Below are 18,972 nucleotides of genomic sequence, written 5' to 3' on the forward strand. Positions count from 1 at the left end.
GTGTCCTGGTAAAGTACATGGTTACTCATGATCTCTTTCTCCTTAAAGTAGAATTTCAATTTTCACACTCCTTTCTCTGATCCTTCTCAGATTAGCTGCTGAACTTCTGACTGCTTTGAACTGTGTAAGAAGGACTTAATGAAATGTCTGATGAAATACCACAGTGAAACACATGAAGTAGTGGATTTTCAAGCACCATAGTAGTTCAACTTGCTCTTAGAGTTCAAATGTTTGGGACTGTTGGGAGGATGCTGAAGGGCAGTATGTGTAAGCTCGAAAAGTTCATAAGTGCAGTTGAAGGACTGGCCCGGTCTGCCATGTGTTTGGAGGGTTTTTTTGTATGACATCTTGGTAGTATGACTGAAGCTTAATTTAAGAGTTTAAACAAAGCTCAGATTTTAAGGAATGGAGCCTGCTTTTCTTTCTGGGTATTCTGAAAAACGGGGTTGTTTTTTGAAAATGCAAGTGAAATAGCCCAGTGTAAGCCGAAGTCATTGAGTAGGTTGGCACTTGTGGTTCCTTTACGTGGCTGGAGTTCTGGTAGGAGGTGCATGTGAGTTTCGTGCTTCATTTGAGTGTACAGGAGCAATGGTAACAGAAGAAAATCTTAATTTATGGTGTTTTTCATTTGTGCATCTATGGAATGCATCATAAATCAGTAAGGGTAGCAGCTGGTAGCACTGATCTATGTGGTTTAAGTGTGTGTTTAAGCTGTTGCTCCATCCACCTGATTGGTCGCTGCTGAGCAAGAGAAAAATAAAGGATATGTTGTCTATGTGCCCTTATTAGAAAATCTCTGGGTTTTAAATTTTCACTAGAAATAGTAAGAGGAATTGTCTGACTTTTTTTTTAATGTGGTTCTGCCAGGTTGGTCTCTTACTTCCTCCATTGTGAATCCAGATGCTGTGCAAGACTGGCACTTCTCTGACAGTCTGATTAAGATTTGTCTGAAAGAAGTGAAGAGCCCTTAAATAAAAGGAAACAGTAGCTCAGTAGCTTCCAGGCTTGACTGAAAGGAGGTCGCAGCAGGGCTGAGAATAAGAGTAACAGATCATGCAGTGAATCCTAGGCTGTCCCTTATCATTTTAACATCTAACAGTTGTGATTGCTCTGTGTGTGTTACTGGACAGCATGGCTTGTGCTTGCACAGCCGAATCTAGTGTGGATGCTTGAGGACTTTTACCATGTGTTTCAACTCTGAGAGGAAATGCATCCTGCTGGTTATACCCAAAGAGCACTGCCCTGTCACTTAGGTTCTGAAGGGCAAAGGAGTCCAGGAAGGCTGGGCACTTCTCAAGAAGGAAAATCTTAACGGCTCAGGAGCGGTCTGTCCCCACATGCCCAAAGACGAGCCGACGCGGAACTAGACCGGCCTGGCTGAGCAGAGAGTTGTGGCTCGAGCTTAGGAGAAAAAGGAGGGTTTATAATCTTTGGAAAAGAGGGCGGGCTACTCAGGAGGACTATAAGGATGTTGCGAGGCTGTGCAGGGACAAAATTAGAAAGGCCAAAGCTCATCTGGAGCTCAATCTGGCTACTGCTATTAAAGATAACAAAAAACGTTTTTACAAATACATCAACGCAAAAAGGACTAAGGAGAATCTCCATCCTTTACTGGATGCGGGGGGAAACTTAGTTACAAAAGATGAGGAAAAGGCTGAGGTGCTCAATGCCTTCTTTGCCTCAGTCTTTAGCGGCAAGACCGGTTGTTCTCTGGATACCTGGTACCCTGAGCTGGTGGAAGGGGATGGGGAGCAAGATGTGGCCCTTGCTATCCATGAGGAAATGGTTGGTGACCTGCTACGACACTTGGATGTACGCAAGTCGATGGGGCTGGATGGGATCCACCCGAGGGTACTGAAAGAACTGGCGGAGGAGCTGGCCAAGCCGCTTTCCATTATTTATCGGCAGTCCTGGCTATCAGGGGAGGTCCCAGTCGACTGGCGGCTAGCAAACGTGATGCCCATCTACAAGAAGGGCTGGAGGGTAGACCCGGGGAACTATAGGCCTGTTAGTTTGACCTCAGTGCCAGGGAAGCTCATGGAGCAGATTATCTTAAGTGTCATCACGCGGCACTTGCAGGGCAACCAGGCGATCAGGCCCAGTCAGCATGGGTTTATGAAAGGCAGGTCCTGCTTGACGAACCTGATCTCCTTCTATGACCAAGTGACGCGCTTGGTGGATGAGGGAAAGGCTGTGGATGTGGTCTACCTTGACTTCAGTAAGGCTTTTGACACCGTTCCCCACACCATTCTCCTCGAGAAACTGGCTGCTCGTGGCTTGGACTGGCGTACGCTTTGTTGGGTTAAAAACTGGCTGGATGGCCGGGCCCAAAGAGTTGTGGTGAATGGAGCCAAATCCAGTTGGAGGCCGGTCACTAGTGGTGTCCCCCAGGGCTCAGTGCTGGGGCCGGTCCTCTTTAATATCTTTATCGATGACCTGGATGAGGGGATCGAGTGCACCCTCAGTAAGTTTGCAGATGACACCAAGTTAGGTGCGTGTGTCGATCTGCTCGAGGGAAGGAAGGCTCTGCAGGAGGATCTGGATAGGCTAGAGCGATGGGCTGAGGTCAACTGCATGAAGTTCAACAAGGCCAAGTGCCGGGTCCTGCATCTGGGGCGTAACAACCCCAAGCAGAGGTACAGGCTGGGAGATGAGTGGCTGGAAAGCTGCCTGGCGGAGAAGGACCTGGGAGTACTGGTTGATAGTCGGCTGAATATGAGCCAGTAGTGTGCTCAGGTGGCCAAGAAGGCCAACAGCATCCTGGCTTGCATAAGAAGCAGTGTGGCCAGCAGGTCTAAGGAGGTGATTGTCCCCCTGTACTCGGCTCTGGTGAGGCTTCACCTCGAGTACTGTGTTCAGTTTTGGGCCCCTCTCTACAAGAAGGACATGGAGGTGCTTGAGAGAGTCCAGAGAAGGGCGACCAAGCTGGTGAGGGGTCTGGAGAACAAGTCTTACGAGGAGCGGCTGAGGGAGCTGGGGTCGTTCAGCCTGGAGAAGAGGAGGCTCAGGGGAGACCTCATCACTCTCTATAGGTACCTTAAAGGAGGCTGTAGAGAGGTGGGGGTTGGTCTATTCTCCCACGTGCCTGGTGACAGGACGAGGGGGAATGGGCTAAAGTTGCGACAGGGGAGTTTTAGGTTGGATGTTAGGAAGAACTTCTTTACTGAAAGGGTTGTTAGGCATTGGAATGGGCTGCCCAGGGAGGTGGTTGAGTCGCCATCCCTGGAGGTCTTTAAAAGACGTTTAGATGTAGCCCTTAGTGATATGGTTTAGTGGAGGACTTGTTAGTGTTAGGGCTGAGGTTGGACTAGATGATCTTAGGGGTCTCTTCCAACCTAGACGATTCTGTGATTCTGTTATCTTTGCCTTTCTCTTTGAGGTTGAGTTTGCCCGGGCACCCTGGAGATTAGCAAATGCTAAATTCATCAACTCTACTGTCAGACTGTTCACAAACATACAAATTCGTAACCTTTCTGACCTATTCATTAAATTGCAGTCAGCTGCCCCAGCACAGAGAGACTTGCCAACAAGCTTTCTACAAATGATTTTGTTACTGGAAGGGCTAGCACTGCAATTTGTGCTGCTGAAGGACTGTTTTTGTGGGGAAGAGTGAGTAGCATGCCAATAGGTGCAGAATTAAATCGATAGGATGCTATCTAGTCTTAACTGTGAAAAAGCATGCAGAGGGCTCTGAATTTTCAAGTCACTATAATTAAAAAATAATAATAATAATAAACTAAATTTTTAACCCTCTCTCAAGCCTTGTTTTTAAATTCCTTGTATATAATCTTCTCACCTGCCTAAATAATGGTATACTGGTGTTAGCTTTTCATGATTTCTCATACTTGGTGCAATAACTATATCTGGGAGATCAATTTGATACCTTTCTTCCCCAGCTGGAGGACTGGTTAGAACACAAACCAGGAAGGAGCTTTTCTCTTTCATAGACCTACTCTTAATAGCATGCTAGATAATTTTCCCTTTATTTTTAATCTGCAGGCATTTCCTTCCTGTTTTAATGGCAACAGTTTTGCAGTATCTGTTGTTCTTACTACTGGAATTCTAAGAATCTAGTGGAAGGAACCTACTTGCTGTTTTCCAGAACATGCAACATACAGACCGTTAAGCGATTGCCTAAGTCACCCTTGTTTTCACTAGTCTTCTGACTTGAAATACTTAGCAGCCTTTTCCATGTCCTTTTTTTTTTTAATTTTAAATTGGAGTGCCATATATTGACATCACACACAAGTGGTGCTTTCTTGGGTTTAGATAGCGTTCCCCTGGATTAAGAAGGATTGTGGAGGTCTTGTTGAGGCTTACGTACTTTGCTGGGCATTTTTGTTAATTGGTTGGAACCTTTTTTTCTGATTTTGGTTTAGGATTGGTAATCAAGATCTGTGAATTGTGGTAGCAGGGGCAATCTTCTGGATTCTGTTCACATGTCCAGAAACAGAAGTAGTTAATGGGGTTAAAAAGGAATAATAGTGAGATAAGGATCAGGTTTACCATTGTAAATTGAACTTGTGTCTATGTAGGGGAAGTATTTGAACAGCTGTTTTTAGATGAATGGACTTTACTTTCATTGAGTAGCTCTGGTTTAGGTGCTTCATTCTGCTCCAGAAATGGGAAGGTAATTTACCTGGCTCTCCACAGAAGATGCAGTGCTCTGGACATCCCTGTGTGCAGCAGCTTGGGTGTCTTGCAAAGGAGATGGATGGTGCTGAGAGGTAGAGGAAGATGGCAAAAACACTGAAGCTGTTGCAGGAAGTCAGGATGCTGCTTGCTTCGCCTGTGGGGGAGAACAGATCCAGACTGAAGTCCAAGTGACATGGTAGAAAGATAAATTCATTTAACATCTCCATGAATTTCAGAATCTGAGGCATATTTGTTAGTTTCATCTTCCTGTCAAGAAGCCTCTGAGCTGTTCTAAAATACCTTGATGAATTTCACTTTTGTTCTGAGAACTGAGCATTACTGGTATGACTTATTACCATCCTGTCACATCACTTGTTAACTTTCCCACTGCTTGTCAGTTCATTACTGGCTTAAATCAGTGGGAGAAGAATTGTGCTGAAAAGAAATCGGACAGCAAAAAGTCTGTGTGGAATTTCTTTCCATACTGAACACCCAAGCTATCTGATGTAGTACTCCAACCAAAGTAAATGTTGGGCAGACAGGACTATGGCAACTGCTGCTGTAAGGGAGCTGGAGGAATTGATCCCGTCAAGTTTTTGTCCTCTCCTCTTCAGCTGTAGTTTGGCTGATTTAGTTCAAACAGCCAGTGAAGGTGTAAGCTTCATCTGGCTCGGTTATTTTGCTTCTGTTAAGTCTTGTTGCTTTGTATCTCCTCTAGGGGTGGGTTCTGAAGAGTTTGCTCAGCCCAGTTACAAAACCATCCGATACACAGATGCAGCCTGGTCCCTTGGGCCCGCTGGGCAGTCAGCTTGCCTCTGGAGCTGTGGCTGTGTGATGAATGGGGAGCCACTGTCAGGAGCCTGGCTGTCTTTCGGATGTGATTGCTGAGGGAGATATGCTGTCTTTAACACCACTTAAACATGTTTACACTGATTCCCTTCTCTTAGGTCAGGTCTTGAAGCTGGTGGGAGGTGGCTTATGAATTGTCTTCGCCTTAAAGCAGCTTCTTTTGCTGTCCATGTGCAGTCACGATTTTACAAACCTTTTTGTGTTTGGAGATCGTGGTGATCGCTTTAAATGCTGTGCCCTGTCTTTCTGGAGGCTTTTTGCTGAGAGATGCTGATCAATACGTTGAGCAAAGTTTGTTGAGTAAGTTTCAAGACACCTGTAAGCCTCTTACAATCCTGCTGCTTTTAGCATTTTGATGTGGTGATGGTGCAGCAGCCCACAGCCGGGCGGTTGGAGTGGAGAGGAGAGAACAGGTCAGGGATAAGCAGAAGCAGTATATGAAAGGGCAATTCCAGCAGGCGGCAGGACTCACAGTTTCTTCTCTACTGCTTTTCTGGAGATAGAGGAAAAGTTTAAGCATCGGAAATGATTTTATTCTTGTTATATGATATTTTTTTTCCAGAGCTGTAGTTCCTAGTCCTCAACAGTATCTCCAAGTAGCTAGGCATTTTTTGCATTCAAGAAGTAACTTCTTTTTTTTTTTTTTCCCTTGATGAACTTATGCAAAAGAAACCTAAGAGGAGTTGATGGAAGGGGATGCATATCCACGGCTTTGTTTGTAGGGCTTCTCACTTTGTATAGGTCTTCGGTGGTTGCCAAACACAACTGTGAGCCTGCTTATCCAGCTCTTGCATTGTTACACCATCTGCCTCTCTCTCATAGGAAGCCATCTCAGCGTTTCAGGCTGATCCTAAAAGCAGCCCTACTGAAGTACTTAGCTGCTTGGTGCTATGTGCTGCACGGCAAGGCTCTTGCCTGTGCACAGATGATAACCCTGGATCAGTTAATACCTGGGAGCTTGTAAGGAACCATGGCCTGTAGCATCTCCTAATTTAACCCTGTAATTGAATCTTGCCTAGTTTAATTCTTGTTATATGGAAGCCCCCATGGTTTTATTTTGGTGCACAAAATCAGAATGCCTCTCACAGTCTTTACTAGCAACTGATTGGGGTGATGGGAGGAAGGAAAAAGGTAGGTGTCTTAAATGGGAGTAAAATGTCTGTGTTAAACTAGTGGCAGAATAATCCGATTGGTTTAAATTCAGTGCTTTGAGTGGTCTTCATAAATTCTCCAGTGGAGTGCAGTGAGTAGGGGTGCATAAGGGTATGCAAGGCAATTAAAAAATTGAATTTATGAGGGATTTCTGGGCATAAAACAATGTGGGAGGACATTTTCCATTGTCTCTCTCCTTTATAAATTGTTACTGGTGGGGGATTTTTTTATAATCCCCTCCCAGTGAAGGCTGCCCCAGATCTAAGAGGGCTGTGTGCCTGTCCCCAGTCTGTGCCCGTTCAGTCCAGAATGCCTTTTCACTGACTTTTCTTTTTTCTTTTTTTGAAGGCCTGGGAAGCAATCATCCCTAACAGCACTTGGCTTGCTGTCTTCCTAAGTTACTTCTTGTTAGGGATCCTCTCTGGTTTCCACTTCTGCATGCCCTTCTGAGCCCGATTGTGTCGCTCTTTTCTCCTGATAAGCTGAACCTGCTCACCGAGTGCTTCCTTCCAGGGAGACGAGAGAGGGGGGGCAGCCACCGCACCAGCTCTGCATGGTGGTGCCTCCTCTGTAAACGGTGCAGCCAGTGCAGATACTTTGGAGCTCTGATCTCTTCGTCTTGATTTGTTTAGTAGGATTAACTGCTCTATGTACCACTCTGTATTCCAATATAATACGCATTTATCTTGCAGCACTATGCTACTTCTAACTCTTTTTCAAATACATGTAATACGAAAATGACGTATAAGTGGAATCTGAATTACTGAGATGTACCTGATTTTTTTTTCCTTATCCATGCCTACTGACGTGTATTCAGCCTATTTTTATTAAAGTCTGGTCATGGTAATGCATTAGTAAATGATTATTTCTAAACTAAGAAAGTATTAAATGTAGGCATTAGATTTTTTTTGGGTGTTCCCAAGGATCTTCACTCGTTCCCTTAACCTACTCTTTGCATAGTGGCTACAAACCTGTGTGGAAAACCCTTGCAGGTGAAGATCTAGCATAGGTAGACCGAAAACTTCAATAATTCTGCCTTTAAAATGAAAATTTGTATACCACATGAAACAATCTGTCAGATTGTTAGCTTTTATAATGCTGAAATAGGTTAGTACAGAAAGTGCTTGACTTTGCTGTAATTAGAAGTCTAATCATTCTCCCATGATTTTTTCTTGTTAATGTCTATATTTTTTCTTACTGCAGCTATGCACTGTGCGTGTGTTTTAACATTAGATAGTTCTTTATGCTAGAGACCTATTTTTTTTTTTTTTGGCACAGGATGTAGGAAGTTGGGCAATGAAAGAAGGGACAGTATAGGAGAAGCATATCTTGCAGTGACAGCCTATGAAACAGTACTTAACAGTCCAGTTTGGGTGAACAAAATAAAAAGCAGTCCTTAAGGGACAACTTTCATGGCAAAGGATTTTGGTGTTCCTGAGAATTGCAAGCTCCTGGGTTAAACTAATTTAAAGTATTTGAGCACGTGTTAAATGTTTGTAAGGGAAGTGCATGGATGACCCAAGAACTAGAAGTTAATTGACTATCAAAACATGCCCTGACCCAGCCCTGATTTCTGTGTCAATCAGTGCTGTATTTGCTAAGTGGCTGCCGCAGCAGGTGGTGGTTGGGATTCCAGACAGCAAAATGGTATATAAATGGGATATTTCCTTACCTCTTTCCTCCTTTTTTTTTTTTTCTCCTTCTCTGTTACCCCCTGTAGGAGCTTAACCTACCTTTGTATAAGGCCCATTCACCACAGATTGGGATGCGCCGGTACTTCATTGATCTCTTGACCATCCTCAGCAACCGTTGCAGCCTCTGCCCTACAGCCCGGCATCTCGCTGTCTACTTACTGGACCTCTTCATGGATCGCTACAATATCAGTGTCAAGCAACTGTACATCACTTCATTTGCCTGTCTTCTCCTAGCAAGTAAGTTGGCTGCTGTCTACTAAGGCCTTTTTTTAACTTTCTCTGAGCAGATGGTTGTTCTCCTTACACGTCGTGTGCTGTTTTCTCTGTTAAGACTGCAGCTTCTGTCTACTTAGGGTAAGTGCCTAATGAAGTCCACAGAAAGGCATAAAGTAGTCTTAAATTCTGCCCAACTTGTGTTGCACATCTGCATGCTGGTGTTAACGTGCAGGGGAATTTTGGGTAGCTGAAGCTGGATCAGTGGAAAGGGATGACGAAGATCAGGGAGTGACGGAAAGGAGGTGGCAAGACTGGGAGAGTTTGGTTCTAGGGAAAAATCGGTAGTAGAGAATAGCATGTGTAACACAGTCTCTCCTGGAGATCTGTCCTTGTCTCTGTGCCTCTGTTATCACTGGGCATAATCGGTTCCTTGTAAATCAGAGTTTTCTTGCACAGGGGCAAAAGGAAAATTGTTTCATGAGGATATGTTGATGATGCTGGAATGTCTGTTGCTTGTTCTGGGCTCCTATCAAATAGCTGGTCATTGCTATGTAACACTGAAGGTCTGGTGTTGGCATCCACTTGAAAAAAGATCTTGAATATTTGTCATTAGTATTTTCTTGAAGTCTCTGCAGCCAGTGCTGTGCAAGTGGAAGGCAGTGGGGCTGGTGCCTCAATGAATTGCAGACTACCCTTGCAGGCTTACAAACTCTGTTTCTAGGTTACAGGGAAATCATCCTGCCATATAGGAGCCAGGCAGAGAAGCATGCTATTGTTGTGGACAACAAAAGTTACGCAAACTGCAGCATTAGTGGCTGGAAGGTGCAAGTAGTCATACTGATTAAGGTAAAAATTGCTATGAAGACCCAGAAACCATTTCTCAAGGAAATAAGGTGATGTTATTTGCTTATTCCTCAGGATGCAGGTTTGCTACTGCTTTTCCCTGCTGGGTGTGCTCTGAAGAGCTTTATCTGCAGAGATAATGGTAAAAGACTAACAAACCATACATATGGTATATTTAAGCACTGTTCACTCATCAGAAAAAGGTGGTGAATTATATGGAGCAGTTGCTGGTTCATGTTACAAAAAAGGCCAAGATTAAAATCAGAACAAAGAATCGAAACGGTTTCTGTAGGTGTAGTTTTGCTGCAGCCTACATGAGCCCTGGGTAGAGCTGTTGCGGTTCTGCTGACCTGAACATTTTGTGAGCTCCTTTGGAAAAGTAAATTGGCAGAAAACTATCCCAGCTGAGGAAGTATTTTCTTTCTGTTTACCAAAGATTTTTCTTCACTCTCCTGAGGGGTCAGACAAGCTTCATGCCCTTGCAAAGGAGGGGAGAGGGACTAAGGCTGACCTTAAAATTTTTAGGAAACTGCGCCCTTTATTTCAAATGCAGCAGAATGAAATACCAGGTTCAGGTAGCCTGGAGACTGAAGTCTGTTCAGAAATGCACTCCTCAGCTTTTGGACCTTCTGATGGATTTATTTTTTTAGTATGTGTATGTGTTTGTGTAACATCATAACTGCAAGAAGCCTCATAGCATTGCTGTGTTTTTGTTTTTGTTTTTTTTTTTCCTCCCAAGTACATGGATGAATGTGACCTTCAGGAATAGAGAATAGGATTTTCTTTAAATCTGACTATTTCAAGGATACTCCTCTTCCATTTTTCCCAGCATAAAATTGATGCTTCAATGGTTCTTATTAAAAACTTTTTTTTCTTTTGATTTAGAGGAAGAATTTATAGCTGTAACTTACATTTGCAGTGCTACACAGACAGGATGGAAGTGGTACCCTCAAACTTTGTAGGAGTTGTCAGAGTTGGTATAATGGTAGGATCTTGGGCAGAAGTTTCCTTTATGAGATTGGGAGGGCTGGACTCCTGTAGCTTCTAGGATTTAAAAAGAAATAATAATAATAATAAAAAGCTTTTGAGGCTGTCCTTATGTAAATGAATAAAGTCAAATGCAACTCTATATCACTTCTAAGCAACTGTGAAGCAAAGGAAAGCTCACAAACTGCCCTGCAATAGCACTAGAGGGAAATGTTTTGCAACTTCTGCTTTATTATTTTTTTAAGGCAATTTGATTAAAAGAGCAGGTCTGGGTCTAGTGAGCTAATGAATATGAGAATCTTTCTAAAATTGACACTAGCGTATGCAGCAGCATTCGTACATCCGGATCTGGAATAGAATCATGCCTTATAGGGAAAGATCCGTTATTGTAAAGGTAGCTTTCCTACCAATGTGTAGAAGTAAAATACTGAAAGTTGAACCAAAGCAGCTTTGCACAAAACGATGTCTAAATAATTTCTATAGATAAGGTTTTATATTCTAGTGTTCAGTCTGGAGACTTTGGGGAGCACAGCAAACACTGTTGTTTACTGTTAGGGCCATCTTAATGTGTAGTAAGGACCTTCTTTTCTGGTATGTGTAGCTTGAGCTGATGCAAGTCAAGTCAGGAAAAGTTATCTGACACTAAGCAGGGATTCCTGGATTTAGGTTGTAATTTTCAAAATGATATGAAATGGAAAAAATCTTGTAATATGATTTTTCTCTTCAGCTTTGTACTAAAAGTCTCGGAGTATTGACCTGAAGTCACCTGAAGTGTCTTTCTCTAGCAAAGAAGAATAAAACTGGTTCCTTGCCTGTTATTGCAAATGCAGCAATTAGAACTTCCTGCAAAGTATTACTGTAGGAAGTTGCATTGTTTTTCAGCAAAGAATTGCAGCGAAAGTGCTCTTCAGTCTGCGTAGCAAGACTTTGTACTTATTAAAAATACGTATATAACTTTACACAAACAAAAACTTCAGCTTTATGAAGTAGTTCAGTTAGCAATTTTTCAAAATGCTGCTGTTTACTCCATCAAGATGAATGTTTAACACAGAATATCTTTCACTAAACATTACAAACATGTTTTGAGAAAGCAATCAGGAGGAAAAAACAAACTTCCTTAGAAAAAAGCAAGAGGTTAAGGGTAGTGTGCAGACCACAAGCAAGACGAGGTCTGGTTAGAGGTAAGAATTCTTACATGTAAGTGCGGGGATGGTTTATGTTTTTTTTGAGAGGGTTGGGAGGGGTCAATAGGGAAGCTTTTGGGGACACAGCTTTTGAAATGGAAGCAACAAAATTATAAGCTAAATGTTAGTTGAGTACAATTGGGTAAGCTCAGAGAAATTGTTGGCAACTTGTATTTAGGTTGAAGTTTGCTTCTATCTCAGATCTAAAGGAGCTCAAAAAAAAATTTTTTTTTTTTTTACCCTCCACCTACAAACTTTACTGTCACACATCTTTGAGCATACAACAGCAGTGTTCTCGCGACACGGATCGCAGCATTTCCCTGGTTGTCTGTAAGTTAGCTGGAGCTATTTTCTCCTGCTGTGTTCTAGAAAAGCATTTTGACTGGCTCATCAGTTTCCCCAGACATGGAAACCGGATGATGATAGTGCTTCCCTCGACAGTAATAACTGCAGAGGAGATGAGGGAGTGGGAAGATAACACTGTTCCAGACAAATTGTGCTGATAGCCAAATAATGTTCAGCCTGGACTTGCTGCAGTTGAGAGGAACGTGGGTGTGTGTCCCCTGAATCACCCAGTCATTCTCTAGTCGGAAGATGTATGTTTCTTCTGCAATGTATGCACTGAGTGATAATTGGAGAAGGCCTCTGGAAATTCCTCTCAGATAGTTTAGCCCCTCAGAACAGCTATAAAAGCTTTGAAGTTTACTAACGTCATCAACAGTTATTTCCTCTGAATCAGTTCTGAAAATGAATGATACTTGTTCACCGAAATCTAGAGGTGAACTGAAAGCTATTGGGGGAGGGAAGGAAATATCACTGGAAAAACTGATTTTAGGTACTTCAGGAATGTGTTCAGAACAGATGTTTTTTTCCTTCACTTACATTAAAGGAAACTTTATGCTCCAAACCAGAATCACAAGCGAAACGTGCTTTTGTAACACAGTCAGACCTAGTCCACATGGACATTTTGGCTAGGTACATGGCTGGAAGACAGAGGACCTCCTTTCCTGGTCCAGCTGTGCTAATGGAAGAGGTTGTAGGTTCCTGCTTCTGCAAGAAGATCCTCAGTGACATTCAGCAGTTAAAACTGCTCAAGAAACTCCATGTGTCCCTTGCTTGATGCAGACTAGTGACTACCCAGGTTGACTGCTTTGCTGGTAAACCGGGGAGATGGTGGCTTTTGGTAGGTGGCAGTGCTGTGCTGCTGGGACTGCTGGTCTTCTGGCAACACAGCTGGCTTTGGTGCAGGATGATTACCAACCAGTTCACCTGCACAGAAGCCAGGATCCTTGTCTCAGCACTCAGCCATGGATAGATGCTCACTTTGGAAACAGATAAGATGGCTGAAAAGTGTTATTACTTTCCTTGTCTACCTGTAGTGTACTCCCCACCTCTCCCACCAGTGTTTTGAGTAATCTCTGGCTTTCTCCAGACAAAATCAGCTGGCATTTAAATAGTTTCTGTAAGTGGATTGATTTTAAGTAAGTTACACATGTAAGTAAATGTTAAGTAACGTTTTGGCTGGAGAGAATTGAGGAACTCACATTTCACTCCATGTCCTCAGCAGCTGGGGGGAAGGCAGCCCCTTGCAGAGGAGCACTGCTGAGCAGCAGCAGGTTGTAATGCTACAGACTGCATCTTAATCAGGCAATTTATTACAGAAAATGGGTGTGATATTTTTAAGGTGCTCTAGCTCTGTTGGATAAAGATTATGTAAGGACATCCCATCTGCTATAGTGCTGCTTGCCTTAAATTGCCTGCCAAAAGCTGTCCAAACCAGCTGCCCCAAAGTAGATGAGATGCACTGATACAAACTGTTCAACTGGTCCAGCTGCAGAAGTAAACTCTGGGGAGACAGCAAGCACCTGGGCAGTATGTTTTAAACCACCACAACTGTTTCTCCTGTGAGTTTTGTAACCGTGGTATTTGGTTGTTGCAATGTTACGGTGTGTAACTATAGTTCAAGCAGTACAGCTTTTGCCTGTTGCTGTAAAATCCTACCTGCACCTTACAGATGCTTCTTTCTTCCCTGATTAGCTAACCCTCTTCAGTAGCAGGTGCTTCAGCAGCTGATAAAAGCACCAGCTTGCTCTCCCTGAGCCATTCAGCTGCATTGAATGTTCCAGCAATTCTAGTTCTTATGGGCCCCTCTTTCTGGAGGGTTCTGCTGCTATGGAGACACACTAACAGTTTTTACATTTGAGTATTGTTGTAAGCAAAGCTTTAACACATCCAGTGCTGCATTGCTTTACAGAGCACTGTGTTAATTTTCTTGTGGTTGTCTTTATTTTGCCCAATTCCTTAATATGCCAGTGGATTCTTAATAGCTGAGTTAGGACACTAAAGAAATTAGAGCACGAAAAGATGTTAGTCCTAACTGGGCTGAATTTAGGGCATGGATAATTGTTTATTACCTAATTCCCTGTTGCCTGTGTAAAACCATCAGCAGTCAGTTTTCCCACTGGCCTGTGCTTTGTGATCCATTCTTCATTTACTGTCCCGCTTTCACGAGCAGGTAGCTCTTCTGACAAAGGCAGCTGAGCAAGACAATAGTGTGTGTCAGTCCCAGATATGGAGTTGTGCTTATAAAACTTGCTTATAAAGTTATACATTTTTCATTTACCTGGTGATATAACATGGGCAGAATATTTTCTTTAATATATTAAACTTTACTAGGAAGTTATTAGAAACTCAGGTGCATTAAGCACCATGGTTTGCATGTGTGCTAGGTATTGTACAGACCATTGAAAAATCCCTGACTGCTGGCTTTGCAAGACACTACAGAAAAAGGAATTCAACATGGTATCTCTAATCAGCCTGTCTCTTTCCTCTCTTGCTTAGAGGACTGTTAGAAACTGTATTTGTCTAGGAGTGGCATGGGAGAGAGTGTCAGAAGTTTGTTGTAGTGCCTTCTGGACCAAGATAGGAATAATAATTAAAAAAAAAAGCTGTGTCAGTAGCCACAGGTCTGGATTTTATGTTGGGCTTGACTGGTCTATCCTTTATTTGGATCAATTTTGATTGTTTACGGGACAAAAAATACTTGCATTTTAATTTCTCTTTAAATTGGCAGTCCTTTTTTTGTTGCTTGGTCTTCTCAAGGACCCTGAAAATGTAATAAAAAAAACCTGCCTGCACATTCTGCTTTTGTTTTAGTATCCGTGCAAAATGCCAGGAAAACCATTTACCCACCTGCCACAAACACTCTGAACTGTGTGCTCTGCAGGTAGGTGTACCTAGTGACTTTTACCTCCTACAGTGGATGAATCAATACTTCAGGGTATGTTTGACAGCAGTGATGCTCCTGTGACCTTTATTTTTTCCTAAGGAAAAGCTGGAATGGATGGATAGGCTGTTTTGATAATGTGACAAATATATTAATGAAATGTACTCTTTATAACTTAAACCTGTTCCCCTGACAGTAGGATTTAATCAGTGTTTCATTCATCAAAAGCATTGATATGTACTATAAAGAGCACTTATTTTTATTTTTGTGTGTGGGGATGGGGGCACATGACCACTTATTTAGAATTTAAAAACAAGTTAGTCACAAACAAATGTAAACTTCCATTATATTTTCACCTTATTTTATTCATTCTATTGACCTCAGTAGGCCTCCTTGTGGATGTTGTAAATTTTAGACATACTTAAAATAAACCTTCCTTTAAAGGCTTAGGACTCTGTCACCTCAAAATAAAAAACTCTTTTTGAGGACAACAGTGATAACTAAATAGCTTTATAGGTAACTAACAGCCTGAATACAACAGCAAACCTTGAAACTGAGGTTGTCTATAGTGGCATTTCAGAAGCATGCAGATGACTCAGATAAGCAATTCTAAGAAACTTCGCACTCCAGACTCCAGGTGATAATGTTGCTCAAACAGTTTTGCTTTTCTTCCCTAAGGGTGTTGTTGATTAAACCAGCTAAAGTATATTGCCTGGACTACCCTAGGCTTGCAACTGTCTCGCCTGAGCCTTGAATATTTTTGCAACATTTTTACTGGAGATCCTGGTAAATAATAAATACCCTGCGCAAAGGATCTGAGTTTCTGTAGTACTGCTAAAGAAGCCAAAGTAGCAGTAGTATTTATGTTCTAACTTATGGAAGAAAATGTATTGGAGAAGGACACATGGCATTTCAAAATCATCCTAAACTTAGTCTTTCCCAGCGTGCCTGTGATCTATTTGGTCTGGTGCAATGAGCTAACTTTTGCTGTCATTTCCAGATTTCAATTTAAAAATAGATGGCCAGTGCTTGGCAAGTAAAGTTTTCAGGTTAAGGTGGGACTGTGAAAGAAAAAGTGACTACTTTGGCTGCATATTGCTTTGGAAAGTAGCTTGTGTTTGAATTTTACAGTTTAGTTAAAGTGACATTCCTCAATTGATTTACTTACCAATTCCTGTCTCAGTTCTGGGATCTTCAGTTTATCTAGCTACATTTATACTCGGTCTCCAATTTGCTGCAGTGACTGCTGTTATCTAACATTAAAATTAAGAACTAGTATTAAAAAGCAGGAGGAAAAAAAAAAGATCTAAATCACTAAATTTAACTGTTGCCCATTAATTTTAACTTTGACTTGACCAAGTTCATTTAGCTTTTAAACAGCTTTGCCCTGTGTCAGTATGGTAGCTTTCCAATGCTACCATGCTGATAGTCTGCTTTCTCTGTTCTCCAGACTAGTCTGACATCTTGAAATTTCCAAGGTTTAGTGGGAAGTTAGAAGGAACTGTAACTTACAGAAGTTAGGATAACAGATCCTTGGTTTCCTGGGCATACAGCGGTTTCTCCTATTTCTGCTAGCACGATCCTTAAGCTTCTGTATCAGACTGTGACGTCACCTTGGGTAGGAAAAGGACCCAAAGGGTTAACTTCTCAATTTTCATTTTTCTTAAACAGTTCTAAATTCAGGTTTACCAAGGGGATTCATGAATGTGTGTATACAGACTCCTAAATTTTAAAGTTTTTTTTTTTTCACTGATAGAACAGGAAAGGACTGTTTATTCCATATGATGGGTGAATTTTATATTTCATTCTTACTGTTAAGGTCTTCTGTGGTGGAGTCTATTACACTTTTAATGCATTCCATATCTATGATATCTGAACAGGCTCAAAGATAGAAATACATTTTTAAATGTGTCGAAAAAATAGTTAAGCTGCTAATAGTACAGAAAATTCTGTCAGGCTTTTAAGACACTGGAGACATTTTGTTGGATAGAATTGCTATCCTAAATGGATATCAAGATTTTTAACATAATTTTCTGGTACAATACTGTTTTTAATTGTTTTTAGATTTGACAAGAATACTCTGAAGCCATATGACATGCTAATATCTCGTCAATTAATCTGTCTTAGTAAAAGAGGACTCTTGTAGAGGTGATGGGAGGATCACTGAAGCAAAAGTCATTTGTGGGATACATGCTTCCAGGAACAAAGAGAAATAACTCCAAAATACTTTTTAAATAGCAATGCACCTAAGTGAATGGGTTTGGATTTTTCAGCAAGGATGTTACTTAAGTAGTACTGGACAATTATTATTACCGGCAATTGCTTCTTGCTAGTTTTTGAACAAAGCAGGGCTGGAGATATGTCATTTTTGGCTTGGTAACAGTGAGAATTTTAAAAAGTGTGCTTTCTTAATTTAGCAGCAAAGTAACAGCTTGCTTTATTACTGATAGGTCCAATCCTGGGGGCATCAGATCTACTATGGATACACACACACACATAAATATATATTCTTCTTTTTAAAGAAGGGTAAATAGAGTGAGATCCTGTTTTTCTGTACACAGTGACAATACTTTAGCTGCTTGTGAAAAACTGAGTCATTCTAGAGACTGCTGTGGTCTCAATAGGCTGCTAAATGCAATTTAGAAAAGGGTGCAGCTTTGTTCAGCTATCTTGACTCTGAAAATGTATGCTCTCTGCTAATCCCATAGGAATTATTTATGTTAATCACTTAGTTAGAGTGTACTTCTCTTAGCCTTTCAGTGACCCTAGCTAATGAGGCCCTCCAAGACAGGAAGGAACAAAGAGAAATTCTGAAGCAGCAAGGGCAAAGGTGGTGTTGCCCGAGGGTTTTTAATGTCTTCCTTTTTGTAGCGTGTGCATTTAGCTTCCATACCCAAAGGATAGTATTCATACCCAAAGGAGCTTTTTTTCCTCAATATTAGATCTTCCTTGCTCTATTTTCTCCACACTGCCTTCTTCGTACTTGACTGAATGCCTTTCAGCAAACCGCTTCCAGTTATTGTCAAAAAAACTGGCTTCAAAAGCAACTTGAGGAGGAGAGATGCTTTGACAGAATTGCTATTGTAAGCAAGTAACTGGGATTTGAGATTACTGGTGTTCTTGTTTTAGTTTTAAAACTGCATTCAGTGGGCAGCTTGAGAAGAAGGGACAGTAACTTTTATGTCATCCTTGTCCCCCAAGTAATTTTGATGGAGGAATGAGTAAGAGGAATGTGGCATCCTGGTTACCTTGGTAAGAAGGCCTCTTGAACAGCGTTGTGAAACAAGGGTAGAAACTAATGTACTTCTGTAATCTAGTATTGAAAGCTGCTCATTGCATTCTGTTTCGGGCATATTTTTATAATTTCTTGTAGCATAGCAGAGTCTGGTTCTCTCTTTGGGTAAGTAGAGGTCCATTAGCTTGTTCGTGCCTACAGTGAAAAGACAGAAATGGCTTCTCCTGCTGTGGATTGCAATTTATGTAGAGGCTGAGAGAAGCCAAGCAGTATCTCTGCTTTGCTGGGAATGGGTGGCCTTGCTGTTGTGAGCTGGTTGAAACACCAAATTACTAATTCTGCAAAATCTGTTGCTGCACGCCACTCTAGTGCACTAAAGTGGCATTTGGCAGGGGAGTGTCAATTCTGTTCTAGAGATAACGTAAGGGAAAGGCAGGGTCAATCTAATGGCTTGCTTCTGGCCATCTCACGATCAACCTGATATGTTGTTTTAATAGTTTATTGTTAAATGAGGTTACGTTATAGCAGGAAAAATGTCTCCTTTGCAAGTGACCGGAAATGACACAGCAGCCTTCTCAGAAAGGATGAATATGAATTTACCCATCAAGAATAAGGAAAATCAGTAGATTACAACTTAAGTCTCAAAGATTTCCACACTAAAATGCTTTCTACTTCTTAAAGAGTTTCCCTCTTACAGTGGACATTCACAGAAACTACATACAGTTGGAACACACAATCTTTAATGAGCAAAAAGCAGATGAGCGTTTTAATGTGAAATAAATTGTTTGGGCTACTCAGTTTCAAAACTGTACCTGTTTTCTAAGAAATAATGTCTGTAAACTTACTAAGACCCATAACATTACAGTTATGAATCTTACATTTCTTGTGCTGTTTCAGCTCTGCTATTCATCCTAATTAATCAATCTTGGTTTTGGCATCAACGCTATATAA

General features: G+C 41.7%; 2 protein-coding genes across 7 annotated transcripts in view; one reads left to right on the plus strand and one right to left on the minus strand.

The window, feature by feature from the left end:
* Positions 1-18,972, minus strand: part of FABP6 (fatty acid binding protein 6) — an 80,728-nt gene that overhangs the window by 12,354 nt on the left and 49,402 nt on the right. Inside the window, exons 8-9 of the transcript XR_013939375.1 lie at positions 10,301-10,433; positions 4,640-4,789 (exon numbers count right to left, since the gene is read on the minus strand). The gene's annotated coding sequence lies outside the window, so the exon portion shown is untranslated. The remainder of the gene's footprint in view (positions 1-4,639; positions 4,790-10,300; positions 10,434-18,972) is intronic.
* CCNJL (cyclin J like) overlaps positions 1-18,972 on the plus strand; it is a 28,647-nt gene that overhangs the window by 4,782 nt on the left and 4,893 nt on the right. For 2 of the 6 annotated variants that reach the window (XM_080555408.1, XM_080555409.1), the window contains exon 2: positions 8,357-8,567. In XM_080555408.1, coding sequence (XP_080411534.1) covers positions 8,357-8,567 — 211 coding nt within the window. Of the gene's footprint in view, positions 1-8,356; positions 8,568-8,666; positions 8,685-9,267; positions 9,393-10,426; positions 14,787-18,972 lie in introns of those variants that run through there. The other 4 variants (XR_013939371.1, XR_013939373.1, XR_013939372.1 and 1 more) reach the window with 4 other exon arrangements.

This window comes from Anser brachyrhynchus, assembly GCF_964034855.1.
Source record: "Anser brachyrhynchus genome assembly, chromosome: 14".
NCBI classification, from domain to species: Eukaryota; Metazoa; Chordata; class Aves; order Anseriformes; family Anatidae; genus Anser; species Anser brachyrhynchus.